Source organism: Chaetodon auriga, chromosome 8 (assembly GCF_051107435.1).
Source record: "Chaetodon auriga isolate fChaAug3 chromosome 8, fChaAug3.hap1, whole genome shotgun sequence".
In the NCBI taxonomy this organism is placed as follows: Eukaryota; Metazoa; Chordata; class Actinopteri; order Chaetodontiformes; family Chaetodontidae; genus Chaetodon; species Chaetodon auriga.
The window spans coordinates 17,371,899-17,394,126 of record NC_135081.1 but is presented as its reverse complement, the minus strand read 5'-3'; the positions used below and the strand labels follow the sequence as shown (position 1 = coordinate 17,394,126).

Genomic DNA, 22,228 nt, shown 5'->3' with positions numbered 1-22,228 from the left:
ATGAAATTCTTCAAAGGGGCTGCACAGCAATGAATGCCTGTGGTGTGCTGTGTTTGTTAACAGGCATAGCGCATGGACAAATACTTCGCGGTAGATGTGTGTTACGGCCATGCATGTCACATACAAAAGTCGTCCCGTTAAAGGTATCTGAGGAAAATGTCAGTTTATAAAAGTCATAACTGTTCGATGTATTTTCCAAGTGCAAAGCTACAAACCGTGTTTTGAAATTGTGCTTGGGGCAAAAATCAAGAATAAAGAGCAAGAGACATTTACGGATCATATGCTTGTAAGATTTCAATGGATGTGTATCCAATATTGTCACAATGTAGGTTTTCTTTTTTTTTTTTGTTTCCTTTTCGATTTCCAGTCTGACGTCTCTGACCTGAACCACTATCTTGGCATACTGTGAATGGCTTACATTTTGAGATTTGTGCTGCTGTATACACAAAAAGATGTTCAAATGCTATGATCTTTTTTGTCCACAGAAAGTAGCTGCATATCTAGCTGTCTATCACTCCGATGTACAAACACTGCCTCTTCACCTTGCTGCTCTCCATTACACAAAAATCTAAAAAGTGAAAAGCATCAGTCCATTATTACGCCAAGCCGTCACCCTAACCCATGTCACTATGCTACATAACTCTGTCTGAGAAGTTAAAAAGGCTGCAATGTGAAAACTACAGTAAAAGAAAAACTAAGTCAGAGTTGCCAGTTTCTCCTTTCTGAAAGGCTTTGTGCCAGACACTTTGAACAGTCTAGCAGTGAGAGAAACGCATGCTGCATAAGTTAATGTCAAATTCTCTCTATTGTGTCTTGTCTTGTTGAATCCAATGAGTTAACAAAAAAGGAGGAAAAATCCAAAGCAGGAGAATAAACCGAATAGCATAAAAATTCAAGAATTGCACATAAACTTGGAATATTAGAACCATTACATGTAAAGTTAGCATTAACTGTTTGTTGGCAGACAGAGTTTTCTAATAATGTTTACACCTCAATGACATATTCCACTCTACTGCGGTCGGAGAGGGAATCACTGCTGCTACTGGTGCACTTGTACAGAGTAATTAACATGTAGCTTTTATGCGTTTCAGTCTGTGTGAACGGATGTGTTGTGTGTTTGCTTACAGAAACCAATGCATGGGTGTGAAGGTGAGAAGGTAAAAGCACTCAAAGGTGTTTTGCTTTTGCTGCTGGTGAGAAGTAAAGCTCTAAAATTAGTTTCTTTTATCAACATCTGTCAAGGAGATTAAGGGAAGCATTACTCAAGTATGCACTTATTTCACCAAAAGCATTAAACAACTGACTGAAAGAGATTGAGCAGACTGCAGCTTTTAATGCCACTCTTTTTGTGCATCTCGCTTGAATTCAAATTCATCTTTGATAAATGGGCATGAAAGGAAAACCAGTTTACAAAAAAAAAAAAAAAAAAAAAAAAAAAAAAAGGCACTTCAGAGAGCGCACCAGAAGCTAGAGGGAAGCATGATGGGGGAAAAGTGGGATCTTAGAGTACGAGCAAAGGGCTGTGGTCAGTGTTCCATGGGTGCATCTGCATCGTCCTCCTCCTCATCACTGCAGGGCTCATAATCGTCATCCATGACTGGGACTCCTTCGTCTCCTTCCAGCTCTCCTCCAAGCTCGGCTAGCAGCTGCTCCGCATGCTCTAACATCGGCTGGTCATCACACCGCAGCTTACTGTACAGCTGGGGAAAGAGGGTAGGGAAACAAAAGACAAAAAGGATGATGAAAGTGTGTGACGGGCCAGTAAGGAGACTGAAAAACGGACATTTTAATAGAAAGTAGGTTATGCAGCAGATGCTGTGACAGAACATGAAGTGCAATATTATACCGCGGTGGCAATACAAGAAATGAGACATGATGAGTGAAAAGCTCTCGACTGAAGAACTGAAGATAACGCTGCATCACCACAGCATCGGTAAGCAGCAGCTTGGAGTTGAGGGAAGAGAGCGGCCCCGAGGTTCGAAGTCTCTAAGTGCTGGTTAGACCGCCTGAAATATCCAACAGCAGCTGCATTCTGTCAGAGAGGCAGTCACGGCTCGCAAAACGCTGGTAAACAGTTTTTGTCTTTCATTTGGCAAATCAGCACATCTGATACACCGTTCAGCCGCACGGGAGACAAAAAGACCATTTATCTTCCTCTTGCTGTTGCAACACGCATGCACACACACATGCAGAGAAAGCACGTGTGGCGATGCGCCATACGTGCGCACGTACGCACACAAAATCAAAGCTGTTATCTCGATGAAATATGCCGTGAAAGAGCAAGATAAAAAAGTCCTGTTCTCAAAGCAGGCAGCAGATTTATCTCTGTAAAATACTCTGCTTGTGTGTAATTACTGAACTCAAAGTGGAGCTGGGTGATAAAACTACTGGCACTACCACTAAGAACAGCAAGCGTGACGTTGCGTGTGTGCGTGTGCATAGACACAGCAAGGGGAACCGATACAGAGATTCATATTTATGCATTTCTTTCCAGAAACAAAACTAGAGAGAAAAAGAGGTCGAGTGTGGAATGGGTTTGTATGATGTAGGAAAATTATTCTAGTTCGTCTACCAAACACACACACACACAGGCGCACACACACACACAGTCACTTGAGCTCGCGGACAATGAGCAGCTGAGTGCCATCATTCTCACTAAAACTGTAAGGAGGCCAGGAGAGTGAAGAAGAGTGTGTGTGACTGCTTTGCCCCAGGACCAGTCTCTAAGCAACAGCAGGTCCTGACAGGAGACACGCAGTCCCATGGGAACTCATTTGGAGTGTAAGAATGTGTAGTGTGTGTGTGTGTGTGTGTATATTTAAGTGGATGCTGTCTCTGCAGGTTGGAGCTCCAGGGAGGTGGAGCGTGACCCAGGTCCAGGCACAGGGTCTGATACTGAGGGGAGAGCTGACCCTCTCAGCCTCCTTCGAGCACCACACACACACACACACACACACAGAAAAAAACCCTGATTTTCATTCTGCCAATGTCACAGTGAAATGCCTGGAGATGTTTATCTACAACGAACACTCCGAATAAAACTTGGGTTTGCTTTACATTACGATTCACTATATACACACAATAATTGCACATTATAGCCTTGAGGGAGAAGCAAAGGGGGTCTTTCATATGAGTTGCATAAGAGAACTGATGTAATAATTAGGGTGAACATGAGCAAAAAAAAAACAAAAAAAAAACAACAACCTTGTCGACACTACTGTATGCTTTTCTGTATTTCTGTTATTGTGCGAGGTGATATTTCCTACAAATCAATAGCACAGAGTGTCTGCTGGATAAGATGAGATTATTCACTGTGATGCTTTCAGCTAGCTAAACAAACAGGAGCTATTCTTTACACATTCTGCACCGAACGCTGCTGAGATCAGCAACGCCGTCGCAAAAAACACAGGCATTTCTCATTTGCAGCAGCCTATGTTTTCTCTTCTCACTTTCACGGCCCAGAGAGCTGCCTAGAGAGGGAGGGAGAGTGTGTGTGTGCGTGTGTGTGTGTGAGTGTGAGTGAGTGTGAGTGTATGTAATCGTATAACTTTTTCATGGTCCACTTTGCTCTACTTTTAAGCCCTGTGTCACAGCCCAAAGCATACTTAACCACCGCTGTAACAACTCACAAACATGTTATGCACTTACACCCCACACTGAAATATTTCAACAACTAATGGATGGATTTCCATGAAATTCTGCACAAGCGTTTATGTTCCACAACGCATGAAATCTATTGACTGTGATGATCCCCTGACTTTCCTCTCGCTCCACTGTGAGCTTGACATCTGTGTTTTCACAATTAAATATCTTGACAACTACAGGAAGGCCTGCCATGGCATTAGGCACAAACATTTGTGGTTCCCTGAGGATGAATTATAATAACTTTGATCCTCTGACTTGTCCTCCAATACCATCATCAGGTCAAAATGTAGCCTAAGACATACCTGCAAAATAGAGTTGCCATGATTTGGTAATTATCTTTTTTAAATTTTGGGGAATTTCTCCCATTCGTGCAGGACATTGAAATCTTCCAGGACACGCGGACCCGCACCAACAGAAACTGTGTCGCAAAACTAATGACACTCCCATCAGACACAGCTGCACTTTATGCTAAGTGCTAATTAGCAAATGTTAGCATGCTCACACACTACGTTCAGAGGGTGAACATGGTAAATATTACACTTCATCATCAGTATATTAGCATCGACGCTGTGAGCATGTTAGCACGCTAACATTAGAATTTAACTAAAAGCCACACCATGCTAACGCACAGCCTGACCACTAGTTCGACTCTGTCATATTTATACTCACATGTCGTGTCGTTACCGTACTTCATACAGAATAGTAGTGGTTACTGCCAGTTAGCAACACACATGTAGAAAGAGTCAAATGCCATTCACCTCAAAGTAGACAAAATACTGAGTGGACACACAACCCAGCAGCAGCTTAGCATAGTCTTAACTTCATTGCCCTTTGCTACCGTATGTTCACCTGGGAACTGGCAAACTTCTAAACAGGGAAACCAATTTGAAACTTGTGAGTTCGAAGTTTCCAGACATGGAGAGATAAAATGTGGCATAAATCAGCACATTCATAGTGAAGAAACTTCTACAGAAAGAGCTGACAAGTTTGACTTCATGATGATGACAGTAATGACTCCAATCCTTGGTAACAGAATTGAAAAGGCCTCTGGAATTTAATATAAAACAGAATTACGTTCACTTCGGGTGCACAATCGAGCTTAAGTGCTTCTGGAACTGAACGAGGTCTCACCCTGTTTAGGGTCATTATCCTGCAGCCTTCAGAGCAGACAAAATGTTGAAACAGTAAGGAAGAAAGTGAAACTTTATCAAGCTACAAGGTAAGTGAATATACATACATAAATAAATAAACACTGGAGGTATTGACATAAAAATTTTAAAGTATCCTTTAATTCATTTTTTTTCTCTCCATTTACTTAATTTCCTTAGATAGATCTTCAGTATGGGCCAGCATAGATGATCTGTAAGTGCTTATCTTTTGTCCAGTATGTTGCCAACTTAAGTATAATAATAAGCACTAATGTACCCTTCATACTCAAATTGGTCCTTTTCCCCTCATTTCTTGGTCAAAACCTTTTTCTACAACTCATATGGCAGAATAAAGACAGGCTGATTATGTGGTGAAAGCATAATCATTCTATCATTGTTCACCTTCTGTTCCACATCTATGCTTAACTTTCCTTTTCATTTCACCTCTTCTTTCATTTCATTTCCTAATGCCTTCATTCTCCCAGCTCGTGTCCTGACCATTTTCCTCTCGTACACTCTTTCATCTTTGGCTTTCTTTTGCTAACGCTCGCACACTCTCACCAAATGACCTTCCTGACAAGGAGACAGATACCTCTTCATAGTTTCACATCTTATACTCGTACATTCGCGCGTGCACACACACACACACACACACACACACACACACATACACACACACACACACACGCCATTTTGGCAGAGTGTTTCCAAAATCTTGTCCTCTTCTCAAGATCCCACTGTATCCTCAATCCTGCTCTTCCCATCCCTTTTTTAGACCAAACAGAGCAGTCCTACTGTGCATCTCTTCATTAGCGAGACAGCAACAGTCAACATTTTCATCCTCTTAAGTTCTCTGTCTCACTCTGTCATACAAACAAACACACTCTTCTTCACGGGAAAGGGTGCGACACCGGTTGAGATTAGACCTTCTTGAGTGTGAACAGGACATGTCGCTGGAAGTCTCAAGAGGGCTGACCGCAAAGTCTGTGTTTCTCACACAAACACACACACACACACACACACACACACTCACTCACTCACTCACACACACACACACACACACTTCAGTCCTCTAGTCACATCCTTGGTAGGAAAAGGCATTAAAATTACATGACAAGCACACCTTGGTCCTCCCCTACCCACAATCCATGCTCATGGGATACCCTTTCAGCCACATCAAATAGTAAAGCTTTTGACCTCCGTTCGCCCTAGCTGACTTTGTGCATGCTCATGCACACCTACACACATGCACACACATTTATAACAGTGTCCTCTGTGCATACACTGCAGATCCTTTCTCAATCGTACCCTATCTGGCTGAGACTCAAATTCCATTTCACGTCCGGTTTACTATTGATTTTACCCTCGCCACTATTCACCAGCTACACCCCCCTACACACACACACATACACACCACATTCAATCTGTTCCCTTCCTCGCCTCCCCTTTTATTCTCCCACTCCTCTCCTACACTTCTTTCTTGTCCTCTCAGCCCATCCATTCTTCCCTATCGTTCCTTTTTAAAGCATCTCTCAGCTGAAAGCAGTAAGTGTGTGTGTGTGTGTGTGTGTGTGTGCGTGTGTGGGAGCATGCACGTGTATCAATCACAGTAGAGATGAATAAAGAAGACACTCCTTAACAAATAATTAGATATGCAAGTTGGCACATACAACCATAATTAAATATGTGCATCCACATAAGGTGCGCCTACGCATATCCGCATGCTTTTTCTCACCATCTCACACTATTCACATAAACATGCGGCTACACACACACACACACACACACACACACACACTTAGCAAAGTCATAAAGTATGCAGAGAAGTGGACTGGCGCCAAAACAAGCCGTTGGGCTTTGAGGCCTCATTTCCATGTTGGAGCCCATTTTAACTAGCAGACTGACTCATCGTTAATAATTAACACTCACAGTGACGCTCAGAAACAAAGCTCTGATATAAACAAGGGAGAATCTCGACTGCACAATGTCGACACGTGTGTGTAATACACAGACATATGAGAGAAGGCACAGAGCTGAGGAATTAAATGCACCATGTGGGGGGCTGTGTTCGCTCCACATTCCACCTCACCTTTTCAAGGTCTTCATTTACCTTTCACATTATTCTGCACCTGTTGCTTCACTCACTCTGTAAAGAAACAGCTATGCTGTTTACCTGTCACGCTCTGATGCCTCAACCAATTCTTTTACCAGCCTTTCGTTTTATTCCTTTGCATTCTTTCTTCCTATACAAAAAATAGCAAAGTACCTAATTCTCCCCATTTCTCAATTCTATTTTTTTTCAATTTGTATTTTTTTTTTCTCTATTAACTCACCACAAAGCTGGCAGCTCAAGTCTATATGCACTCTGTGCCTTTATTTTCCTCCCCACAGTTTCTTCCATTCTCCTTCTTGGCAGCTCAAAGCCCTCCTCGCTCCTGTCTCAGTGGTGGACATTCCCAATGGATGCTGGTTAGACAGGCCTGTCACTACACTGCTGGCTAGAGAGACATACATCAATATATCGCCACTACGGTGCCCCTACTCATCTGTAGAGGGACACGACGGAGCGGGAGAGGAGGAGGGAGGGTGAGTAGTTGGGTGGGGAAGTGAAAGGGAGAGGAAAGAGAGGAAAGTAAAGAGAAGAAAAAAGGTGTAGGTGGGGCCTGCCATCCCTCAGTCTATGCTGTCTGATTTACAAGCCTATTGGATTTTAGACTAACATGAATCACGGCTGCATAGAGGCATTGCTCCCTGACAGAATGACAGAATGAATGAGACACATCACTCCAAGTGTCTGTGTGTCTGTGTGTGTGTGTGAGGAGGAAAGGGAGAGAGACAGGGGTATATCTAAACCTCTTTGAGATGGTTCTGTGGCAACAATGGAGCTTAGTTAGGATCCTCTCATGTTCCTAGTACTGTGTGTACTCCTTCACTGACAAGAACTGGTTCTAAGGAGTCCTTTCTATTGTGGCAGTGTACTGTATGCAACTATCTGTTCGCACAGTGGTGGAAGAAGTATTCAGTTCTTTTACTCAAGTAAAAGTATCACTACCACACTACAAAAATACAATACATAGTAAAAGTCCTGAATTCAAGCTGTTTTTTTTTTTTTTAAGTAGAAGTACATTTCATCAGCAATAAAGTAAACATACTCAACACAGAGAAAAGTATTTAAGCCTGGTCGTTGTTTGAGGTGGAGCTAGTTTTTAGCCCTTTTATATATAAGGCTGCAACTAATGATCTTCATAGAGGATTAATATGCTGATTATTTTCTTGATTTGAGTTCTTGATCCATTCAGTTATGTTTTTTTGCTTTTTTTGTGTTTTTTTTTTTTTTTTTTTTTTTTTGGCAAAAAACAGTGAGAAATGCCCTTCACAATCACCCAGAGCTGAAAGTGACATCAGGTTCAGATGTCTTGTTTTGTCCAACCAACAGTCCAAACCTCAAAATTATTCAGTTCCCTTTAATTCAAGATAAATCGTCACATTTGTGAAGATGAAGCTATAAAATCTTTGGCATTATTGCGCGAAAAATATTCGATTAACTGACAAACTAAGAACTATGGCTGTCAGATAAATGCAGTATAGTAAAAACTCCAACATTTCCCTCTGAAACATAGAGTAGCAGTATGTAGTGTCATGCAATTCAAATACTAAGTACAAGTAAGTCAACTTTGTAATCTAGTATTTGAGTTAACACACTTATTTACTTCACACCACTAACTGTACACTATTTCAGTATTAGTCAATTGTATGATTGTATGAGATGAATCACAACGACGCCTTATCTGCATCATCCAAAAGCAGTGACCTATTGGACCTACTGGTTCATCGTCAGATTATATGACGTTATCTTGACCTGAATTACCTTCTTAGCGCTGGTCAGGTACGATCTGGCCGCCTCCTTCAATGCCTTCCACTCCTCTTTCTCCTCCTCCGTCGCTTCTCTCCCCTCTCTTTCTTGCTGCTCCTTTGCTTTTTCAAACTGGAGGTAGCAAACCCACCCGGAGAGATACCACACCTGGGAGGCACAGAGAAAGAGCGGTGGGTTGGGGGGGGGGGGGGGGGGGGGGGGATTCAGACAGAGAGAAAATGTTCTTTGCTTTGTTGCAGTAAGTGAGCTGTGACAAGGGAAACAGATTTGTAACCCACATGGAGCATGTCTGCATGAAATCCCATATCTTTCTTTGACAAACAGGTTTCACACATATAACACGGAATCACACACGAGCAATCCATCACTCACAAAATCACTGTCGGCCTGATCCAATCCTGACATACAATCTCCTCATTTACCAATGCTGCAGGATTGTAAATGCACATGTGCATTGTAGCGTCATAATGAATTCAAACCTGCGACTTGTGACTTGACCATCTGTCACCAACGATTTGTTTTGTATCTTTTTGTAGCAAAAGATGCTATTACATTGTTGAAATACACCCTAAATCATAATATAATAAAGAGAAAAAGAAATTCCTACGGGCAAATATCTTACTTGCATTTCAAACAATATCATACTCAGGTTGCGTTAGCCTCGCTATTAAATTAGAGGAGGCAATATTTTTTTAATGTTCCATTTATCTGTGAATTCTTTCGTTGTGCATGCATTTTCAATTCAAAAATATTTCTCATGAGTGTCCTTCTGCCTGGACAGCGACTGTGGAGGAGCAGAGGTACCACAGTGCTGGGGTCTGCCTCAGAAAGCAGGATTAGTGTTAACAAGCTAACCCCGCATCAACGTCCTGGCTCCACATAAGCGGCTCTTTTTTTAATGTGAATGTCAGAAGTGTTTGCAGGCAAAACAGAAAAATATCAATAAATAAATCAATAAACAGGTAGCCTGATGGCAAGTAATGCAATAAAATTCACTCTCGCAAACTGGTGCATATGCATGATTTCTCCATTACACTGTTATTTACTGGAAATATGAATCCTTTAACAGGTTCAGGTGTCGATAATTTCAGAATTTATTTTATATATATAAAATGTCATAATATTTACAGTATATATACATATATATGAAATACATCCTTCTGCATCCTCATGCATTTGTTATGTATTTCCCACTTTTACAGCAATATGCTGAAATTTTCATATACCATGTTTATATAACTACATTTTCTTTTTAAAGCTTTTGATTGCAGGCTTTCTTCAAGGATCATGTTGGTTCAATTGCCACATTTTCACCAGGGCTCAATAGTACCATCTTATTTTAAATACAGCTTTAGATCCATCAATGTAGCAAACGACCGGCTACTTTTCCAAACTCTCTCGTCTCATGTATATAACATGTCAGAAGCTGCATCAGATTGGGCCACCAGAGACTAACCAGATGATTATCTACTGTCACTCCTGTAGGTTAGCTGTCTTTCATTATAACTTCATAGTGTATTTGCTAGAACTACTGAATTTCATGCGCAACACAAAGCAGCTTCCTAAGCTCGATATATGCACATATATTTGGTCATAATTTCGCCTCTTCTGTTGCAATAGTGCAACCCTTAGTAAGTGTCCGACACCAGATGTGTGAGTGTTAAGGGCCTCTTAACCGGCTGACTGACCTTAACTTGGCACCTGATAAAAATATGAAAAAAAGTCCATTATTTTTCCATTTTATCTCATCGCTCCAGAGTTCAAACAGTGACAGGAGATATATTTTTAACTAGAAGTCAGAATGCTGAAATACAACAGAATCAGCTTGTTCTCCTTCTTTTCCATAATCACACATTTCTTCTCCTACATAATCACATACAATGTGCTATGCTCGCTCTTCCATCCCTAGACACAATCGTGTTCAACTCACAGTGAACTTGGAGGTGTGTGTGCACCTCTCATCTAAGGCCAAAGATCACCCACCCACTGTTCTTCAAGCACCAAGATACAAATATTAGCTTTATTCATTATTCATTGAGGGCAGAGGCATTAGGGACCTGCACCTCTTCCAAATCAACCATTTAGCTAACAAACACATCAAGGCATGCCACACTGAATTCAGAATTGCCGCTCAGCATGCTGAGTGGGAGGCTACCCCCTGCAGCCATACTTATCAGAACAACAGCAGCACTGGATAAATGTAGTAACACTGCAGAACCAGCAGTATGACATTTTTATCACTGAAACATTTTCTGTGAATACGGAACCTAGAAAAAAAATGTGTCCTTGTGTATATATGTGTATATTTAAGAGAGAAAGAGTGAAATTGGGTCACTTAATTCTTAACTTCTTAACAAATGAAGAACCACTGCATGTCTTCAAAAACAGATAGAACAAGGCTGGAAATTGCTTTACAGATGGTGCACTGTGAAACATTTGTGCATGTGGTAAAGATGGCTTGTGCATCTGCACTCAAAATTAAAAACACAAGAAAGTTAGCTAATTAAGAACTTCACAAAATCCACTCTACCCTTCCACAACCCCAGACAGAAGCACACATAATAAAATAAACGCTGCGTCTGTCAATCAAATCACTGGGACTATTGTCGTTTCAAAGTGAAGACACATCTTAGTTCCCATATGGTGCTGCTGAAGGAAGAACAAAAGCATCATGAATGAACAGAATACCTTTGAAACCAGATTTGCAAGGAACTAGCTCAGTTGTTTGTGCAGACTTAACATTTTATAAGTAAGGTTCCAACTTTGAGATACGCAAGAGCACACGGAGACGGAGGCGAGCGCTAACAACTTATCTACTGCACTTAAGAGAGGAAATACGAAAGAGAGTAAGACGGGAGAGGGGAGTAAGGAGAGTAATGTGTCTGTCATACACTTCTGACATCACTAATATGACTCTAGCAACATAAGTGTGATACAATCTGACAAACACTTTCTGACCATTAGAACTGGTGACTGTATGCATGTGTGATTGGCTGTAGGCCCGCTCAAATCGAGTGTCACAGCTGTGCGTCTCTGGAGTGAGTTTAAAAGTTCAGCCCCCTGATGACTGCTCTCAATCTGTCAGCTGAAGGGTGTGTGTGGGAGGCTGAGCCTGAGGGGGAGTAGGAGGGGAAGAGAGAGAGAGGGGGAGAGAGAGAGAGAGGGTTGCTGCTGTGCTCTTCTATCTGACACTCAGTGGCACACCTCCACTTCCCCTGCCACTAACAGCGGGGATTTGGAGCACACTGACAGCACACGGTTCCCACTAAATCACAGAAAATGCTGCCATTTACGCCACTCTCTAATAAGCATTCAAGTTCTCAGTCATACTTCGCGTGAGCACGCAGGTGTTGAGAGCACGTAATGCAAAAGTGTGGGTGTGAAGTGCACACGCATAAACAGTAGCAGAAGCAACTAGGTGCTCAGGTTGAGGCTCCCTTCCCACTGGGGTGATGAAAGATTTGCCCACAAGTTGGCCTGATCCAGCACTGGCTACTGAATCACAATAATAAGACTACAAGGGAACACATGAAAAGACATGACTTATTCCTTCAACAAGTAACGCACATGCACACACACATCCCCCAGAACACTGTTTGCTCAAGAATCGTCAATTAGTCAGGACAGACTAGCCTAATAATCAGGCTGAACTGCCATTTTAGTTTCATTTCGTTCATTCAGCCTGACACTGTGTTCATGTTAACTGATTTCTTGCTGGGTGTTGTTTTCTTGTGCTCTGGCAAACAGATGAAGCTGTGGTAGATGCTGCTATGAGCTTCTAATGGGAAATATGCTGATTTCAAAGTTGTCAACTGGCAGCTGCATCTACACACTATTGCTATTTTTCATGGATGTAGCTAAATAGCTAGTTAGCTATGTAGGAAGTTGTTTCCATTCTTAATCCCTGCAAAGCTTTGTGTGGTTGATTGTTTGTACAACTGCTCTCAATGTTCACAACACTGGTCACGCAGGTATCACTGAACAAATCAGCGATGTGGGTGGCGATTCGGAGGTCTGGAGCCAGCATACACACAGACAGGGAGGAAATACAAATGCGATTGGATCAAGACATCCAAAACTGAGGGTGGAAAAAAACTGCTGAGGCACAAAACTGACACCCAGAAATGAAAACTAAAAAATAAAATCAGAATGTAAAGACATTTTTACAAGGCAAAAACAGCTGGAATGTCACTTTACTTTACCTGGACAACTTCATCATCCTCCTCTAGAAGACCCTCCAAAACATCAACTGCCATCTGATGTAGAAAGAGAGGGAGAGAAATTAGGGTTAAAGATTCAAATGAGATTTGAAATGATCTTAATGAAAAAAGAAATATCATCAGAGTATAGTAATACCAGAAAATAACTTTTTAGGTTCAACAAACTCATCAGTGCACTGGTCTTTTCTGTGATACAGCCTGGACTCAGAGACAAACAAACACGATGGGCGCGGCGTTGTGCATCAGCTCGATCAACCAGACTGACAAGAGGGTCCGACAAGCATCTCTGAGGCCAGCATCCCATACAACACCACCGTCGATAACAACAAGACAACAGACATGGCCATCGATAGACACACTCGCCAGTGCTTATCACACAGTCAATAGTCACTTCGGCTCCTCTGTTCGATAGCCCTTTAATCCATTTACTGACATTAACAGTCAATATATTCTCAGCATCAGCACCGCTCCACGGAACGCATGGTTATCCTAAATATCATGCGAGACCCCGCCCTGCCCCGAGAGTAGGTTTGATGCCGCAAAGGAGTTAAATGTTTGAGGTCTCAAAAGAGTTTAATGTCTGGTGACCTTTGCCATCCTGCGTCATTGTCTGGGTCAGTTTCTGTGGGAAGTTTCTATTACAGAAGACAGACCTTGACTAAAGAAGGCTGTGTGTTTGTTTTGCTCTGCTTCTCTCCTTGCGGATTCTATGGTCGTGGTGTGTGTGTGTGTGTGTGTGTGTGTGTGTGTGAGAGAGAGAGGCCCCAGGTGATGATATATTGATTTTTGTCAACTTCAGGTTGGAGGCGACTGTTAGCCAATCACCCATGGTGAAGGGCAAGAATAAAAGACATGCACGTACCCGTGCGCGCACACACACACACACACACACACACACACACACACACACACACATACACGCGCCACAACAAAGCTACACACAACAGTGAGCACAACAAGCAGCACTTGTTAAGGCAGTCTTATTAGCTGCAGAGCTTCCTAATTTTTCCCCCTCCTGCTCTTTGGAGCTCTCTTCTCTTTTCATTAAGCGTACGTGCTTCCGGTGGCGATAAAGAGGTCAGCTGCCCGAGCAGACTGAAGGAGAGTCAGGTTAATTGAGAGGATCTCGTTAAGAGTGTGCAGATGTGCATGCCAGGGAGTCAGTTGATTGATTGCAAGACCAATTATCAGCTGAAAACCCATTGTCCTTAATTAATTAATGACTGATTAAAAATACACAAACAAAAACACCTAATCCCAGCTGATGATGAATGGATTCATGCCCAGCGTCAGAATTATCTACTTGACTTTCATTGTATTACACCAATGTGACAGACACACACACACACACACACACACACACACACACACACACACAGAGTAATTCGAGCCAAGCACTAGATATAAGAGATCGGAGTAAAGATCAGTCTGGGTATTAAACAACTGATAGAACAGGCAGTTTTGGAGCAACAAAAATAGAACAAGAGATATCTGGGAGCCCAGATAAGTGTGCAACGAACCATTATATCGTCCCCAACTGTACTTCTTCCTAACTACACTGGTCAACCCAGGGGCGAGTGATTAAAGATTCAGAGATTCCTAAGCCACTTCACGCTCTAAACAACAACAAGATTAATATTCCTGTGAAGATAAGGGGAAAAGAGGGGGTACTACGAAGGAAAAAGTCAGAAAATTGGAAGGAAGGGTACAAAAAACTATCATAACAAACAAAGCAAAACTGGTCCACGAACAACAATGGTGCACGGCAAAGACACACACACACCAAAGACACTATGTACATGCTGTCCTCTTTATTTCAAGACCTGTTAAAGAAAAAAAAAGGCAGCACTCTTGGGAGGAACTCATTTATAATGGCCATTGTGTGTGTGTGTGTGTGTGTGTGTGTGTGTGTGTGTGTGTGCAGACTGTGTGTGTGTGTGTGTGTAATCTTCAGGCAATTTTGTTTAACAGAATCATTTTACCGGAGCGCACAGCAGAGACAGGAGAAAGACAAATCACTTTACAAGCGAGGGCAAGCCGTATCTCTAACACACAGAAATCCGTACAAACACGCACACACGCATATACACACACGCACGCACACGCAAACAGGGACGTCTCCACTTAAGTAAATAAATCCTGGGGATGTCAGTGCTAACTGTACTTGCAGGCAACATTGCAAAGTACAAGCTGCGCTCCATCGTGAGCTAAATTCAAGAACAGAAATGTTCAATGAATAACATGAAAGCAAACAAGAATGACAACGACAAATAACTAACCATCAGCTGCTGTGACAACTACGCCGAAGAGACACCTTAATGGCTGTCAGGGGAGGGTGTCTGTCTGTCTGTCTGTCTGTCTGACAGTCTGTCTGCTATGTGGCAAGTGGATTAGCGGTGGTGATGGGTGATGATGATGGTAATATGTGTGTCTGTGTTGGTGCGCGTGACGGTGAGAAAACAAGAGCTCTCCGAGGGCCGCACTGTCACCACACAGCACATTTGTTTTTCATTAAAACATGAAGTAACATGTCAGTACAAACAAGTAATAAAGCCCGAATTCAGGGCTACAAATGATTATCATTTCACCCAAATATATTCTTTTATGTGAAGCAAAGAAAAGGAGAAGATGCAACCAGAGTACAGTTGGTAAATAGCATAAACGATGAAAATGATTGGTGATTGACTAATTGATTAATCCAACAATCATGCCAGCACAGGTGTAGCTTTTCTCCAACCACCCTTCGAAACCAAAAACATATTTAATTCACTACGACATAAAACACAGAAAAGCAGCAAATTCTCTCAGATTAAAAGTTTACCATTTCCGAATGACAAATTACTAAAACCAATCAATCATAAAGACTGTTAGCTCCTCAATTAATCCTTTATCAATCCAACAAATCTATCAATTAACAAGTTGTTTCAGCACCACAGAAACAGGCTCAGAAATCCTCAAACAAAACATCAAGCTGCTGGACGATGACACCTCCACAGCTGGCTCGCTTGTGCTGCTTCCAAGAACCTCTCATGCGCTTCTACTCAATTTCCATTACAGTGACAGAAATCACAAACACATTTGGCATGCATTCAAGTGTTTCTCCTCAAAAACAATCGAGAGAGGGAAAAAAAAAAGACCCTGAAAAGTGACTTAAATTAAGTGTCACGGATCTGTGTCTTGCTGAAACACAAGACTGAGGCGAAGAGCGGCAGTCGTGAAACTGACGTGTTCAAGAATCAATTAGCACAGGTTTTGTTTTTTTTGTTTTTTTTTCCAGTGCTAATTCATTTACAAAGAGCATAAAACAATTACATAGTGCAACACTTTTATCATCTGATGATGTCATTGTTTCAAGGCTCTTGACCCCAAGTCAAGTATCATAAAATAGCCACTTTCTTAGTTCATGTCGAGCTTTTCATGTGCACTCAGCTTAAAAATTGAAAGGAAAGCTCTCCTTTTAAAAAGATTTTCTCCAAAACGGTTTCGAGAGTCACGGCCCACCTTCCTACTTCTGGTATCTCATGGCTATTGCAGAGGCTGCCCACTGGCGCTGAATTGGTGACCACCTCTATTAACGTCATAAGATGTTAATTGGCTTTAATGAAATAAACCCTAAGCAAGGGCAGAGGTGCCATTTCAGATAGCAAAGGTCATATGTTTAATGTGTGATGTTCTTGTTTAGACTGTCACCTTGTGAAGTGATCTTAAATGATGAGATGCTGTCTATCCACCATGAACAGCCTTTGGGGGGGGCGGGGGGGGGGGGGGGGGGGGGCATTTTTTTGTGATTTCATCTGTCGCCACGATGCACTACATTGATTTTTTTTTTCCCCAATAACCAGTCAGATAATATGATACGCCTAAATAATTTTGTCATCACAGTATGACATTTTTATTTTGTCAAATGCCTTATTTTCTCCAATTCAAAGGCAAACCACATAATAGATTGAATGTACAATGCCAAACTGCATTAATCAGACAAAGAGCTTAATCTCCAACAGAGACAGACAAGTGCTTTTTGGCAAAGAACATCGTGGCTGTTCTACCGCTTTTATCATTTAGAACTAATATTTCTTTCCAGAAATAGCCGTATAGTGAAAGACACGCATCTTTTTTTCAATTCAATATGCTTCTTTGGCAAAAATATTAATGACATTTTCAAAGCCTTGGCTCCGTTTGGACGAAACCAAACATTCAATAGGGAGAAAATACAGATAAGTGGTCACATTCTGGCACCCTGCTAAAGAAGTAGCCTTCAAACTGATGACTCTAGACTCAGAGAGCACACAACTTCACAGAGTTTAGAGTTGTGAATAGATTTATAGTCCACAGGGAGAGATAGTGAGCACAAAAATGAGTGAGTGAGTAAGTGACTGTGTGTGTGTGTGTGTTTGACAGAGGAGCAGAGGAAGGAAAGAGAAGAGAGGATGTTCCTATCAAATCCAGGTAAGTCCCAGTCTGGGAGAGATGGACAGAAAATAGCTTGCTTCTACTCTTCTTCTACCCTTAAGCTCAATTTCCGAAACCTCCGCATAGCTGAAGGCTGAAAGCAATTACGACCAAACTCGTGCACGGATGTGTACATGCATCCATGTGCATTCGGCAAAATATTCACGTTACAAAGCACACAAAACGTGTGCAGTTTGTGTTTCAGGCTTGATGGCACCAACAGGAGGATGAAGACAAACGACATGTCAGAAACTGTGGACCGAGACGCTGTCATTTTACTGATACACCTGACAGCCCGCCCCCCCCCCCCCCCCCCCCCCCCCCCCGCCTCCTGCACCCCCTGACACACACACACACTATTGGGAGTGAGGGGGGGGAAAAGGACACTGTTCTCATTTCCTGTCAGTGATAACCATAAACCACTCAACAAGAGTGACTACAAATTAATCGCTGAATCACAACAGAAAATAGCTGAACCGCTGTTGGTGTGGCAGTAATCACAGAAAATGACTTCAAGCCTTAATGACTGTTAGAGGTTTTAGCACTGAACTGAAGGCAGTGAGCCAGTAAAATCAAGGCCATTAATACTGGAAATTGATGAGTGATTTAGAAGTGCGCTCTATCACAGATATGGCAGCAATTCATCAGACTAGACCTTCCTTCCTTTATTTTTTTTTCCTTCTTCACAGCCCTCCTCCCACGCCCCCCCCCCCCCTTTACCCCCGTCCCTCTCTGTAAATACCACTCTTCAATTATTGACACAGAACTCTGGAGGGGATAAAGACCAGCCATGGCCTTCCCGCCTTCAGTGCTATTCACTAGAAAGAAAAACACACAATTGCACTGCGCGCACACATACAAATGCCAGGCCACCCTCCCACCACGAAACATCCACAGACCAGCAGAGTGTGCGAGCACAACACGCAACATTTTACCTCGTATTCTTCGGACTCGATGAGCAGTTTGGCTGTGGTGATGCGGGACTCGTACGGTGGGATGTCGTTCTGGGGAAAAAGGACAGCACCGCCACCTCTACAGTGAGTGTTTACACAAGCATCCACAAACATAGTTCTTCCTTTGTCTGACAACAGCACGATCCAATTTCAAGGTACAAAACATTCTGTAACTATGTGGCTGTTAATCACAGTGGAAGTGTCTGCAGGCTGAGTTGAGATCAACCTGCTCCTGAAGATAAGCCTCATAACAGTGGTGCCACTGGGATTTTTGTCTCAAATCATCACCCCAACCACTCTGATATCACGTTTTCTCCGTATTTGAATGCAAACTCGGGTACCGTTTATCAGGTGTCATTTCAAACCCATCCTAACGTTGACATTTCAGCCATTCCCTTCTCTTTGTAAAATTCCCTGTAGTAATTGGCTTACTTATCCTTTATACACTTTCTTGGTGTTGCCTTATGCTTACACATCCATTCTTTCTCTACACACACGCACCGGCACACCACACAACACACACACACAAAAAGCACACAGGTTTGAGAAGTATTTGCTCCATCTTTTATTTTTTATTATCCCTCGTTTCATTATCTCTTACTTTTTATCTCTACTGGTGTCCTTATATTTGTACTCACTGCAAAGCATACTGTGACAATCCTGTTAGTTGAAAGTGCTTTATAAATAAACTGGGATCTTGTGAAGGCTGGCTGCTGTCAGAGAAATACCAAGCACAGCTCCAACTCACCTGCATCTCTTGCTCTGTGCTGGAAGAAGCTGCACTCTGTTTCTGGGCAGGTAGCCACAATCCAACACTCTTCAACAGGTATTCTCTGCCTTCCTGAAGACAGCAGCAGCAGCATATATGTGTAAATTCACAGATACATGTAGGATTGTGCAACTACATATGCAAATGAACACAAGGACAAAGACACAAATCAGCTAAAAAAGGACAGAATTTGATGAGTTTAAATCATGAGTTTAACTTTTCCGGGCTGGATCCTGGATGCAGCGTGGCGTATCAATGACCTCTGGATTAAGTTACAGTTAATTTTCTAATCTGTTTCAGAAATATCACCAGAATATTCCAAAATAGGTTGTTGCTGGGTGATATGAAACGTGACTGGAGTCAGTCTGACCCCTACAGCTTACAGGTGGTATTACAAGTACACTTTAGCTCTGCAGAGTTTCTTTGTTTTTCCTCAGTTTGGTGACAGAAGAGCATGAAGAATAATTTTTAAAGATAGTTTTACATTTATTGGCTCAGGTGTCGGTGATAATCCATTGCTGGCAGCAATACTTTAAAATCTTTAAAATATGGAAAATTAGTAAAAAACAAAAAATATAAAGACATTTTTGCAAACTTATTGTCAGATGCTTCGTACAGCAAAGTTTGTGTCACTTTTTTCCAAGTCCAATAGGTTACTCATCTCTCTCTCTCTATCAGATGACGATACAACCTCGATGATCTGCCCAGTAATTAACATTCCTATCGCCATGACCTGCCTGTGTGTGTGCATGTTAATGTATGTGTCCATCTGCTGATTAATGGCATACGATTCAATTTGCTCAGAATAATTAACTCAGCAGATTCCCGCTTTAATGTGGTGATAACTCATCCTTGGTGTGTGTGTGTGTGTGTGTGTGTGTGTGTGTGTGTGTGTGTGTGTGTGTGTGTGTGTGTCTGAGGACTGACCTGGTTTCTCTCTGTGCTGAACAGGTAACTGGCCATGAGCTGTAGAGCCTCAGGGTTGTCATAGTGATACTGTAACGCTCTCTCAATGAACTCTCTGCACTTGTCTCCAGCTCCCTCTTCCATGCTACATGTGCACACACACACACACACACACACACACACACACACACACAAATCTCAACTCATTACCAAAGCAATAACATGAATTGGGGTTATAAGTGTCAAGAGTGTACAGCAACTCCTTATGCTACAGTACCAGAGGTCTGACAGGTAAATCTCTGCAATGGAGCAGTAGGCTATACAAACATCCTTCGCTGTGGGAAGCTCAGGGTTCTCATCTGGTGGGGCAGCAGCTCTGGCCTGAGCCTGCTAAAAAAGCAGAGGGCAGATGTCTTGAAACGCTCTATCAATTATAAGTTTTAATAAGGTCGTGAACACATGAACATACAGTAACATTCCCTATGTTCCCAGAGAAACTCAGAGGACATGTTGATGTAGTGCAGTTGGAAAAGCACAGGTGTAAATAATGAAATTAATGATGGCTGAATTCCATTTAGCTGGTATTGTGCATGCTGGCTCACTGCCACACTGTCATGGTTTACTGGGACACTTGAACAGAACGCAGCCATCGTTAATGTAATTAGTGACACCTGAGCTTTTCCAACTACGACAAGCCAAAATGTCCACTGTGAAAATGGTCTTTGGAGATTTAAATCACACAGAATATCCTATGCTTTTTCCTATAATTGCAGTTATTTAAATTGACACTAATAATAAACAAGCCATAATGTAGGTTAAACAACTGGTGCATTCAATGTGGCAGTCCAGTGCTGTAACGCACACATGAAGCTTTTGTGTTTCCTACCTTTTTCAAGAAGTGTTGTATTATATTACACTATATGTGACAGCAAAATTTGCATGAATTAATGTAGTTATGAATGACACATGGTTGACATCACAGAATAATAACTATTTGTTGAGTGGGTACATCCACTATGTCATTAATTTAGTGTTGTTCAGTTAAACTGACACTGGACTAAAGATCTCTGTCAAGGGAAGACATGTATGTCTGCAACAGACGGACGGACAGACAGACAGAAAGATAGATAGATAGATAATACATTGTCCAATAGCACCCTCTTGTGAAGAGACAGACCATTACATTTGCATTAAACTTTGGGCACAATGGCATTTCTCCCTGGGTGAAGAAAATAAATCATAAATGGAAAGTAATTGTGTATTGGGTTGCACTCACTGTGGACTGTGCTTGTTTGTCCAGTGCAGACAGCAGGACTTGTATTCCTCGAGTGTAGTAGTCTACAGCCTCTTGGCCTGTATGGATTTGTCCCAGGTACATGTATTTACTGTGGCCTACATCTGGGCTCAGCTCCACTGCACGCAGAAAAACTTGGAGAGACCTGGTCAAGGAGGCTACAACCCTCGCTGTACTCAAACATGACAGTGTTTCAATGATATGATTATGAATGATATAAAAGAAACCTTCATAAAGGATATTTCCTTAGCTTTCTGTGTGTCTCCGAGTTCAGAGCAGATGTTCCCCAGCATATCTAGAGCTTGCAGGTTGTTGGAATCCACATCCAGGGCTCGTTGGCAGAAAAGGCCAGCCATCTCAAAGTCAAAAGTGTCCATGTATTCCTCTGTCTGTACAACAGATGGTCACGAGGTATATAAAAACATGCAGTAGATGGTCAGAATTAAAACACACATTTCAAAGGCATGACAGGTCTGAGCCATGTCTGTGTTGTGGATATCTTGTCAATGTCACCTTTTCTAAAAGCTGTTGCACCGAGTACTTTTCAGCTGACTTCTTCTTGGCTTTTTCATGCATTCTTACTTTCATCCTTTCCTGGGGGGTCAATCCAACAAATCCTGCATCTTAAGTGATTAGATAAAAGGAGAGTCAACGTTAGTTCGGTCTCATTAGGTCAAGACTTGAAGTCAAAGCCTAACAGGTAAATTTCGACTAACAGTAACTACTGTCTGTGAGGTTGATCTTAACGTTACATACTGTAAATAACTAGCAAAATGTTGACCCACTGAAGAAACTTACCCTTGTTTGGGCGGTTGTCTTTCCTCTTCGGTTTGTTTTTCTTTTTGCCCTTTGCCTGTCCTCCCATAGTGCTGAAAATACCTCTTATACCCACAATTTCAGTCTTTAAAACAGACTTTTCCCAAAGTGTGACTCTCACTCGCGTGGTAAGCAAGTGTACGCGAGCCAGAAG

At 42.1% G+C, this 22,228-nt stretch overlaps 1 protein-coding gene across 2 annotated transcripts; it reads right to left on the bottom strand.

The window, feature by feature from the left end:
* Positions 1-330: 330 nt before the first annotated feature.
* Positions 331-22,211, bottom strand: LOC143325227 (uncharacterized). Of its 2 annotated transcripts, none has more exons than XM_076738175.1 (11): positions 22,057-22,211; positions 21,772-21,881; positions 21,503-21,647; positions 21,241-21,395; positions 20,242-20,354; positions 19,986-20,109; positions 19,038-19,130; positions 18,272-18,340; positions 12,870-12,923; positions 8,662-8,814; positions 331-1,700 (listed from the first exon to the last, which is right to left on the bottom strand). In XM_076738175.1, the coding sequence occupies exons 1-11, from the start codon at positions 22,121-22,123 to the stop codon at positions 1,527-1,529; spliced, it is 1,257 nt and encodes a 418-aa protein (XP_076594290.1). In that variant the 5' UTR covers positions 22,124-22,211; the 3' UTR covers positions 331-1,526. The 2 variants fall into 2 exon arrangements, with proteins under 2 accessions (XP_076594290.1, XP_076594291.1); XM_076738176.1 differs by having other exon boundaries at positions 20,242-20,351.
* Positions 22,212-22,228: the final 17 nt, after the last annotated feature.

Excerpts from the sequence above, each read along its gene's own strand:
- LOC143325227 (XM_076738175.1), bottom strand. The coding sequence starts at position 22,123 with ATGGGAGGACAGGCAAAGGGCAAAAAGAAAAACAAACCGAAGAGGAAA. Across the intron at positions 21,396-21,502 it reads AGACACACAGAAAGCTAAGG|AAGTTTTTCTGCGTGCAGTG; the intron begins AAATATCCTTTA and ends CCAGGTCTCTCC. Across the intron at positions 1,701-8,661 it reads ACCTGACCAGCGCTAAGAAG|CTGTACAGTAAGCTGCGGTG; the intron begins GTAATTCAGGTC and ends CTCTTTCCCCAG.